Source organism: Ipomoea triloba, chromosome 12 (genome assembly GCF_003576645.1).
Source record: "Ipomoea triloba cultivar NCNSP0323 chromosome 12, ASM357664v1".
In the NCBI taxonomy this organism is placed as follows: Eukaryota; Viridiplantae; Streptophyta; class Magnoliopsida; order Solanales; family Convolvulaceae; genus Ipomoea; species Ipomoea triloba.
The window spans coordinates 20,840,860-20,852,701 of record NC_044927.1 but is presented as its reverse complement, the minus strand read 5'-3'; the positions used below and the strand labels follow the sequence as shown (position 1 = coordinate 20,852,701).

At 32.9% G+C, this 11,842-nt stretch overlaps 1 protein-coding gene across 2 annotated transcripts; it reads left to right on the top strand.

Moving 5' to 3' along the window:
• The first annotated feature begins 2,428 nt into the window (after positions 1-2,428).
• Positions 2,429-3,225, top strand: LOC116000149. 2 transcript variants are annotated; one of them, XM_031240183.1, is made up of 2 exons: positions 2,429-2,855; positions 2,972-3,225. In XM_031240183.1, exons 1-2 carry the CDS (start codon positions 2,508-2,510, stop codon positions 2,975-2,977), a joined length of 354 nt encoding a protein of 117 aa, XP_031096043.1. In that variant the 5' UTR covers positions 2,429-2,507; the 3' UTR covers positions 2,978-3,225. The 2 variants fall into 2 exon arrangements, with proteins under 2 accessions (XP_031096043.1, XP_031096042.1); XM_031240182.1 differs by having other exon boundaries at positions 2,436-2,855; positions 2,966-3,198.
• Positions 3,226-11,842: the final 8,617 nt, after the last annotated feature.

Sequence of the window (11,842 nt, the reverse complement as noted above, 5' to 3'; positions counted from 1 at the left end):
TTTCTCTTGCTGCTAAAAATGATTGGAAATTGCATCAAATGGATGTCAAGTCTGTTTTTTTGAATGGTTTTCTGGAAGAAGAGATATATGTTGAGCAACCTGCAGGATTTGTGAAGAAAGGGGATGAATCTAAAGTTTACAGGTTGAGAAAAGCTTTATATGGCTTAAAGCAGGCGCCTAGGGCGTGGTATGGTTGCATTGACTCTTATTTTGTTGAAAGTGGTTTTATGAGATGTCCTCATGAACACACTTTGTATGTCAAATGCACTGATTCTGGTGATGTTGTTATAATCTGTCTGTATGTTGATGATTTGGTTTTTACTGGAACTAACTTGAAGCTAATCTCAGAATTCAGGGAGGCACTCATTAAGAGATTTGAAATGACTGATATGGGCCTTATGTGTTACTTTCTTGGCCTTGAGGTTGTTCAGATGGATGGTGGAATCTTTATTTCACAAAAGAAATATGCTGCTGATATTTTGAAAAAGTTCAAAATGGAAAACTCCAAACCAGTTTCAACTCCAGTAGCTGAAAAGTTAAAGGTGTCCAAAGATGAGTCTGGTAAGAATGTGAATGTTACAGCTTATAAAAGCTTGATTGGGAGTTTGAGGTATCTGGTGGCTACAAGGCCGGATATTTCTTTTGGAGTTGGAATACTTAGCAGATTCATGGAGGAACCAAAAGAATCACATTGGGCTGCAGCGAAGCGAATTCTGAGATATGTCAAAGGTACGAGCAATGATGGAATTTTTTACTCTACTAATGAAGTTGTGGGTTTGTTGGATACACAAACAGTGATTGGGCTGGAGATGTTGAGACCAGAAAAAGCACATCAGGATATGCCTTCTATCTTGGTTCAGCTATATTTTCTTGGTCTTCAAAGAAGCAGCAGATTGTAGCACTTTCAACCGCAGAAGCAGAATATATTGCAGCAGCAAATTGTGCTACTCAGGCAATTTGGCTAAGAAGAATTTTGGAATTTTTACAACACAGACAGGAAGCACCTACAACTATTTTCTGTGACAACAAATCTGCAATTTCGTTGTCCAAGAATCCTGTCTTTCATGGTCGCAGCAAACATATTGATATCAAGTATCACAAAATCAGAGAGTTAGTTGCTGAAAAACAAATCAACATTGAGTATTGTTCAAGTGAAAGTCAAGTTGCGGATATCTTTACGAAGCCGTTGAAGACAGAGACATTTCTCAGATTAAAGAAGGATATTGGAATGACCAATATATCCAACATGGTTTAAAGGAGGCAATGTTATAATAATATTATTATTATAATATTTAAACCAAGCTAACTAAAATAATTAAATCATGTAACCGAATGTGAGGTGTGTGGTTCGTGCATGCAGAGGCTATATCTTACATGGAGCATTACGTGGGTGTGTCTTGTGTGATTAGTGGAGTGGCCTTAATTATAGCACTTCATGGAATACTACATGAGCATAGCTTTAGGATTATTTGTTATTCTTCTTTACTATAAATAGTATGTAATGCATTTCATTTATTCATCAATTAAAAAAAAGGCATTCTTCCTTAATACCTCTTTCTCTCTCAATTCTATATATACGTATAGATATATATATTTATATATATTATAGATATATTATATTTAATATATCTAACAATGATTATAATAATTGAATATCAACACACACATATATAACATATAACAAATACATAGTATATTTTTTTTACCGTTAAACGGACGGAGAAAGACCCGGTGGATATACCAACCATCTAATGTTATCAACTGGTCAAAACAGCTAACAGCTAACACAATCAGCTATCGGCCCTGTTTGGTAAATAATCAGCCTATCAGCCAATTTTGGCTTATTTAACCACTATTAGTTGTTTGGTTAATAAGCTTTTTGTAACTTCAAAATACTAAAATTCAAAAGGCTACTCAAAGCAGCCTTTTCAATTAGCTTTTTGATAAAAGAAATTATACCAAACAACTATTAGCTAACAGCTAATTTATCAAATAACTTTCTACAATCAGCCAATGTTATCAACTAATCATACCTTCTAATCCAAACAACCAACCCAATCAGCCAACAACCATTTACCAAACAATGTCATCTAAACCAATAAGTTATTAGCTAATTGCCAAACACCTCCAATATCAAATTATATGTGTATAACAAATACTTGTATTAATATGAACTAAAATATTCACACACACACACACACAAAAGCCTCTCATAATCTCATGTTAAAAAGCATCAGTCTGAACTGACAAGCCAAAGCTAATAATATAATAGTGAAAGCAAAACTATACAGGTGATGGAATAAATTCTGCATAGCTTTGGAGTTGGCAGGGGGGGAAGATTCGGAGTATGATGGGACAACTGAAATGGAAATTAATTTGAGTAAAGAATTGAATTCAATCATGGCAATATGTCAATATAAGTTCAATCGCCATTGCAATGAATAGCAAGCACAAAAAGGTCTAGAATACCTCTTGTGGTTAAAGCTTCAATTCAGCTCTACCCTTCAATGGCATCAGTTCAGAGCCAGAACCCTGCACAGCAATCTGATAATGTCCAACCCTCTGCTGTTTCAACCCAGAAGGCCAACAAAACTCATCAGTCCTGTAGAGAAAAAGTGAAAGGCATGGCAAACAAGATGTTTCATCATGACCAAGCACAGCAAGGGCATCAATCTGCAAACCAAGCATGCCAAACAGCTTGTGCCGAAAGGAAAAAGAAAGAAACGAATTGCATGCCAAAGATACGCGCTCGTATGAAGATCATAAAAAAGAAAAAGAACAATGAAGGAAAAACAGGTGATACAAGCAGCAGCAGCAGCGATGAGGGCGATCAAGGACAAGGTGCAAGGAAGAAGGTATGTTAATGTTTGATGACATTTGAGTATATGTAGTACTGTCAATTCAGGCATATCCCAAAATTTAAGGCACACAGCTCTTCTAATTTGTCAAATTTCTTGTTTTCTAGATGCAGAATTAAGCAAGTTGCTGTGATGGGGAATATCTGTGGGAGTGAAAGAATGAAACCAACAAGTAATTTCATAATAAATAATATTAGACGCTCAAGAAACACAGCCTGTATGTTGATTCTACCAATTCAGTATTGTATAAGAACAAGAAAGTGAACTCTGTACAATGAGACACATATTGTAATGGAACATAAAAGAGAAGATCCCACTATCCCAGTTTGTATTCACTACAGATTGTTTCATTCTCATTAATTCTCCAGATTGAATCATACTTCTTTCTTCTGTCAAGTGTCAAACACAATAATATCATCTTGAAGATGTATAAAATTCACAATTCACAGATCAAAGGAGCACTATAAAATGATTATGAACATCTATTTCACTCACCTTCAAACAAGCTACAAGAAATGAATTGATTGGAACACAGTCTCACATGATTAGTCGAATAAGTTAGAATTCAAACAACTGCATTTCACTGGGCAACCTGATCTTTGATATTCAAAGAACTTAGAAGAGACAGCAGAGAGTAGCCATAGAAGCATGGTGCTACTAGTAAAAATGATGAGGTATTTTCTTACACGACGACAAAATGATTTCCAAAAATTCTGCAGATTTGCAGAGTTAAAGAGTAAATCAACTACATTACTGGACTGTGAGCAAAACTGTCCACTTCTTAAACTCGTCCTCGCTGCATAATCTTCTTTGACGTCTAGCGAAATTGGGAATTGGAAACCTAATTTTGCTGAAACTGTAAAATATTCGCGCCAAAATTGGGGGATCCGGAAGGCAAATTATACCATAAACCAAGGTTTACCTTGCATTTGGTCTAAAAGAGTTCTACGACATGTACACCATTTTTCTACTGTTCACTTATACTCCCTAACTAACGTGACAAAGAATAATTAGTTATTTTTATCTTGCGGGTTACAAGAAAGATGTCAATATCAATATTTTGTAAGGGAATAAAAGTTGGGAGTAGAATTTAGGAGTACAAGTAGTATTTTCTAGTCTAAAAATAACCTTCAGAATTTGTATTTGTAGTTGACACTTTATTTACTTGCAGTTGACCGTTTATGTATCTGGCTCATATTATATGTCAACAATTATCAAGTTATTTGTTATATATACAGAAATTGTTAATGGTATATACAAAATGTATTAACTGAAGGTACAAAATTTTTGTATCAATGTTCACAATACAATATGAATCCTAGTCCATAGTATAACAATTGGAAGCGGAAGGAGAAGCTGAGATGGGAAAGGGATAATTATATCGTGGACCCTGGTTCACAACGACATCGTTTAACTAAGTTAGTGCGGAGTTGACGTGCGATGGACACTGTTCCGTCTGTCCAATTACCGTTATGTGTAATGTTGTGTATTCTTATGTGTAATTCTGTGTATTCGATTGAGTGTTTATGTATATTCTATTATACAGTTTTGTAAATTAGTAATTTCAATACCATATTTCATGAAATATGAATGCTAATACTTAGGGTAGTGATTCTGTGTATTCTATTGAGTGTTTATGTGTATTCTAGTATATAATTCTGTACATTGGTAATTTCAATACCATATCTCATGAAACAGCAATGCTAATACTTAGGGTAGTGATTTTGTGTATTCTATTGAGTGTTTATGTGTATTCTATTATATAATTTTGTGCATTATTGGTTTCTAATACCACAATAACATTAAGTATAAAAAAATTAGATCATTAATGTACAGAAGTATATAAAAGAATACACTTATCATTCAATAAAATACACACAATCAATAGCCTAAGTATTAGCATTACTATTTCATGAAGTACGGTACTCGAAATCAATAATGTACAGAATTATATACCAGAATACACATAATTTATGAATAGAATACACAGAATTATTAGCATAAATATTATCTCTACTGTTTCATGAGGTATGATATTAGAAATCAATAATGTACAGAATTACATACTAGAATACACAGAATCAATGAAAAAAGATACACAGAATATAAGCCTAAGTATTATCTCTTATGTTCCATGAGGTATGGTATTGAAAATTAATAATGTATAAAATTACATACTATAATACACAGAATCAATGACTAGAATATACAGAATGTCACAACAGAATGCACAGAATATCATCATAAAATACACAAAATTCATCTTATAAGTTAAAGTCGAACGTAAAACGAAAAAGCCTTTAATTAAAAGAACCAAAACGACGTCGTTTTGGATCAGAGTACACAATACATTGTGCACCTTGGTCCATGATATAAATTGCCTGGGAAAGTGGATGGGCTATCCGAGTGTCCAGACAGTCCATTTCAACTTAAAAGCGGGTCATTTGATAGGCCCACTACACTTTCAACCTTGTTTAATTCAGTGATTTTTGGGTTCAAATTAGATTACAAAGATATCTTGGGTCATAATACGTCTGGCTTTGGATCAAATGATTGGCGGATTGGCCTATTGTATCGAATGGATATTGACTGATTAATTCTGTTTTTTTTTTTTTCCTAAGGTTAAAGTGTCATTCCGCACCCTAAACTATATTGGATTGTTCATGACTTCATGCTGCACCATGGTCTTTCATAACATGCATTTCGAGCCTTTTACCATTATTTTTTTTTGCATGACATTTTTTACAGGTTTCCAGGCCAGATTACTATGATGACGTGTCACAGATTATTAACTTGACTTTCTTTTTAGGTCAACTCCAAAAATTTTAATTCAAGCACCAGAATCACAAGCTCACAACTCTTTTCCTCTTAGCGAGAATCAAAGTCTCCAGACTCGCCGGAGTTCATATTGACAATCCAATAACTTAACTCCACTGGTCCCTCGTATACTTTTTCCATCGGAAAACTTTGTTTCTTAATGAGAGAAGTTCTTCAATATTCACTCACAGGAGTCGTCGCTCAATCGCTCATGGCCTCGTCCTCATGCAATCATGCCCACTGCTCAATCGCACTCTCGCACACTTGCTCGGTTCCTCCAACTCTCCAAGGGTTCAATAATCTAAGATAAAAAAAACATGTTGAAGGTAAAGACAGACCATGTCAAGTACTCAGAGGGAAGGGAATTGATTGAGCCCACTCTAAATAAACTTCAAGCCAAGATGAGAGAAGCGGAGAATGACACGCATGACGGGAAAAAAAAAGTGTGAGGCTTTGTAGCTATCTTTAAAATTTTTCATTTGAAGAGCCGCTACATTTTTTACCTTTACCACAAGAGGAATGAAATATCCAAGGAATTATATGAGTTCTGCTTGGATCAGGGTTATGCACATCGTAATTTAATCACGAAGTGAAAAAAACCTGGTTATGAATAACTGTTGTTTTTGGTGCATGCAACCTCGGGATTACGACTTCCAAACCACACGTGTTTGCCCCCTGAATATGGCTTCACAAATAGCGGCGTCGTAGACAAGGCAGTTGCCGCCTTTGGGACTTCATAGTACCGAATCCAACGTAGTTTTCTTGCAATATATCTTTGTAAATCCACGTTTATGAATTTGTCCTGACAACCCTGCCATATCTGTACTGACCCTTTCTTCTTCGAAACGGATCGCTCATCGCCGGATCCTTTTGTTTTGTTGATGACTTTTCGGGATTCTTTCAAATTCTCATTCATCCCGATGACCAAGAAATGATTATTTTTACATGTCTTTATGGTACCTTTGCTTATCAGAGGATGCCATTTGGACTATGTAATGCATTGACAACATTTCAAAGGTGCATGGTAGCTATTTTTTCAGATTTTATTGAAGAAATTGTTGAAGTGTTTTCCTTGTTTATCTATCTATTAACTCTAGTGTTTGAAGAGGTTTCATTTATCTCCTTGAATTTTTTTCACTGACCACAAAAATAGCCCAACCCCCCCAAATTTTTTTTTTTGAGTTGGTGGAAAGATTGTTGTATCAATGTTTTATTAATGGCAAAAACATGTGTGAGACCGCCTCACCGTGAGACGGATCGGGTTAAGATGCAAATATAATACTTATACGCACAAATATCATACTTATATGCTCAAATGTAATACTAATTAGAAATAAAACTTTTGCTACTTGGTAAATGTAATACTTTTAAAGGAAAATACAATACTTTTACATTTTGATTTAAAAGTATTACATTTTTTCTCAAAAGTATTATATTTTCCCTTATAAGTAAGGGACACTTGTCAACATTACTTATTATGAAAAATGTATTACTTTTTCTCTTATAAGTAACAAAAATTGTATTCTTGATTAGTATTATATTTGAGCATATAAGTATGACATTTGCATGTTGCTTCGACCCGACCGACCCGTCTCACGAATAAGGATCCGTGAGACGGTCTCACACAAGTGTGACCCTTTATTAATATATGCAATTTGTTTGTTCCCCATTTGAATTAATTAATTGCATTTATTTATAGCTAAAATATAATTAATTATATAATATATTTTTTGAGTAGCATTAACTCTATTATATTTATTAAAAATAAAAACAAATGAAACTAAAACACGAAAAAATTGTCCACGACGCCGTGAGTTGCTTGTTGCGTGTGCCCGTCAAGTAGCCTTTGTTACCTTCATGTGCCCATTAATTTTACTAACCAATGTTCATATACAAATGTATCCAACCCTGTGTGCAACGCAGAACATCTTCAGATAAAAATTTCTAAAGAATTGCAAATTATATACTACTAGAGAGTTCCTAAGCATCTAAGGGAAGAGAATGTTATAGAATGTGTGCAAAGGTTGTGCTAGTGGAGATTGATTGAGTGCTGATAATAGAATTCACGCACGGATTGAGTAGTAGTACTTCTTTATCTACTACCTAACTCGCTCTATGGCTTGCTTCAGTCGAGCCAATGTTGAAACTGTTTAATTTATGAGTCTATAACTAACATTGTTTATCGGATTTGTGTCCAAAAAAATTAAACCCAGAATCACAGTGGTCCAAAAGTTTCTCTCCCTCATCTTCTCTTTGCTACTTAGAGGATTGAAGAAGCGGACTGCATTCTAGTGAGTAGAATGAAGGTTTACGTACGCGAACATAGTTGAATATATTGGAGAATAGCAAGGTGTTAGAAGAAAAAAAAAGTCCATGTCATCATAAATTACCTATAACCTGTAGGTAACCTGTGAAAAATGCTAGGTGAAAAAAATATTAGTAGTAAATGACTCGAAATGCATGTTATGAAAGATCATGGTGCGACATGAATAATTCGATATAGTTCATGGTGCGGGATGACACTTTATTATTTTTTTTCTTTTCTTTTAATTACCATGAGCTAATACAATAAATATAATTAATTAAGGTGTAACACCAACCAAGTTAATTAATAGTTATTTAGATAACTCTAAAATTTTAAGTTCAACTCTTAGTGAGAGCTGTATATTGATTTTTTTAGTTTGAACCGATTAACTATAACAACCTAAACTGGTTTATCTCTCCTTGTAGCCAGGCCATTTCATGGTTAGCAGCTGCGTGTGTGCTTTGAAGGCAAAATTTATTCAGTGCACATTCTCATGTAGTCATCATTACCCAAAACAACAACAACAAAAACAACAATTATTATTATTATTATTACCACCAAATATTATATCAGAATTACAACTTAAAATTAAGATTGTTTCAGTCAAATTTCTTTTGCACCTATGCATAGTATGAGTATTTCACACTTGTTAAAGAATAGTATGAGTAGTTCACACTTGTTAAAGAATAGGGAAAATGATGGTTTTTGCCCCTTAATTATTTTATGAGTTTATCACCGAAATGGTCCCTCGACTATTGCGAAATTACCAATTTAGTACTCGATAATTATTTATGCCCAATTAAGTCCCTTGACTTTGAAAATTTTAACCAATTTGGTCCTTTGTTTATTTTGCCGTTAAAATCGATACCAAATTAGGAATTTTACTATAGTCAAGGGACCAAATTGGTAATTTTGCTACAGTCAAGGGACCAAATTCGTAATTTTACTACAGTCAAGGGACCAAATTCGTAATTAATTTTTCACTGAAATGGTCTCTTGACTATAGCAAAATTACCAATTTGGTCCCTTGACTATAGCAAAATTATCAATTTGGTCCCAAATTTTAACGACAAACTAAACGGAGGACCAAATTGGTTAAAATTTCAAAGTCGAGGGACTTAATTGGACACGAAAAACTGTCGAGGACCAAAATGGTAATTTCGCAATAGTCGAGGGACCATTTCGATAATAAACTCTTATTTTATTTTTAGAAATTTAGCCCTTGTCAATTGATTTGAACAAACTTATTCCTTTTTTGCTTTAGTCCTTTAATTATTCATAATGGGCCACATTTGATCCCTGATGTTATATAATTAGAATTTTTTAAATAATTTTTTCATGAAGGTTATATTTGTCCATTCCTTTCAACAATTCAACTTTTTTTCTCTCTTATTAGGGAGTTGTCAAGAAGCCATGGCTCGGGTAAAGAATTATGAGCTTATAGAGCTAAAACCATATGAGTCTGAGCTTGAAAATATGTACAATGATTTGGCCATGAGCGACAAAACAAAGGAATTTGGACCAGAAAATGATATATAGATAATAGATGAACTATTTGAAATAAATAGATTTGGCTAGTTGAAGTAAATGCAATCAAAGATGGTAAGATGGAAAAGGGGAAGAGAGATGGTAAGATGCCTTCTGCATCAACTGCATTAATAGTGGGTTGCGGTCTTAGCCTTTTACAAACAGTCTTCCTCATAGTTTTGGTAAAACCAATTAAGAAGGAGAAGAAAGTTGAATGGTTGAAAGGAATGGACAAATACAATCCTTATGAAAAAAAATTATTAAAAAAAATTCTTATTATATAACATCAGGGATCAAATGTGACCTAATATGAACAGTCAAAAGACTAAGTTTGTTCAAATCAATTGACAGGGGTTAAAATTTTAAAAGTAAAACAATTGAATGGTCAAAAGCGCTATTTTTTTCTTTAAAAAATATAACATTTATATACTAGTTCATACCAACATATTCTCTAAACACAAAAATTTATATGAAAGTGTTTGAAGTGAAACTAGTCTCAAATATGCAATACCTTTTAATAAAAATGTAATATTTTTATATTAGTTAACAAATAATACGTTTTCACTTAAAATATTACTTGCTCCTTAAATAGTATTACTGAAAATGTAATTTTTGTTTACTTAAAAAATATTACGTTTTAATTAACATCAAAGCAAACTTCCAAGTTTTCCCAATATTCTATTCCCAATTTCCAATGTGGTTATGTGGATCAAGGAAAGCTTCCAAGTTTTTCCAATATTCTATTCCTAATTTTATAGATATAGTCCATTAATGTCAATTTTCCAACATCTTTGATATGCAAGGCCCCAGTACAATTGAGAGGTAAATTACGATAACTTAGCAGTTTATTAGGTTGGAAGATTAATACCTGATGTTTACAAAGAATTTATCACATTGAAGTGACAGTTAAGATTAAATCATGTGTTCTTACCAACAATCTACCACATAAAAATAATTAATTGAACTATTTCTGTAAATTTATTTGCTCAATTTCTTCCTTATATTTTGAACTTGTTCTCAATTTATCCTTCAATAATAAAAATAATAATAATAAAAATAATAATAACAATAATAATAATAATAATAATAATAATAATAATAATAATAATAATAATGAATTCCATCAACTATAATGCAATTAGTTTTTTTTTTATTCCTCCATTCGGACCATTCCTACCATATACTCCATATATTTATATATATATATATTGCTTTTAAATTTTTTGAAAATTTTTATTATTCTGTTGTCAAAGAATAAATATCAGAATTTGTCTATTTTATTGTTTTATGTCAATGGTTTGAGTTAGTATTTTATGTTTTATGTGAGCGTATATCAAAGATTTAAATTTTTCTTGAGAAAATTGAAATGAATCAAATGCTTAGAATAACTTTTTCTAATAATTTAAGTGTTATGTTAATTAATTTTCTAAACAAAATTATTCTTAGTAAATATATTTTTTTTTTGCAAATATTTAAAAAAAATTAATTTGATAGGAAAGTAACAAACAACCTTTTAAGTAATTGAAGAGTTTGGAGTGATACAAATAGGGAGCATATATTTTTTTTTGAGTACTACTACAATGTAGTATCTTTTCATAGCTACTTTCTCAACCTACTGAAGCATAAAGAGTCAAACCATAGGTATTTCGTTGGTTCATAAGAGTAAAAACAAACTAATCAACAATACCGAAAATAAAGAATAATTCGAGCTAGAAAGAACAATATAATCATTTTGATGCGCTTGTTCTTGAAAATATTTTATCGTCTAGACGTCGTAGAGAATTGAGAATTCTAATTTGTTTCAATTCAAACAATTGGAATGATGTGAATACCAATTCCGTATTTTTCAACGAAAACGGAGTAAAAAACTGTAGTCACTTTTGGGAAGAAAGGAACCTTCGTGATAAGGAGAAAAATGAATTAATTCAATTCAAGTTTTTTCTTTGGCCCAATTATCGATTGGAAGATTTAGCTTGTATGAATCGTTATTGGCTTTCTCAACCTACTGAAGCACAAAAAGTCAACAGTTACTTCGTTATTGGCTTTCTCAACCTACTGAAGCACAAATTCCCAACCTACTGAAGCGCACAAAGAGTCAACAGTTGCCCCTCCACTGAGACTTGATGTGAGAGTGTAAACCGGGACACCGGGTGCCACTAGACCACAACTTCTTTGGCAGGGAGCATATATAGATACAGAATATATGGTGAATTATTGGAAGTCAAAACCAAGTTGGGGGGAAAGAATGTCAAATAGTTCATTTTAACTCAAACCAGAAAATTGCGAAATGTGCAAAGCAGCCCAGCCAACTACGGAGTATAATTGAAATCGACCG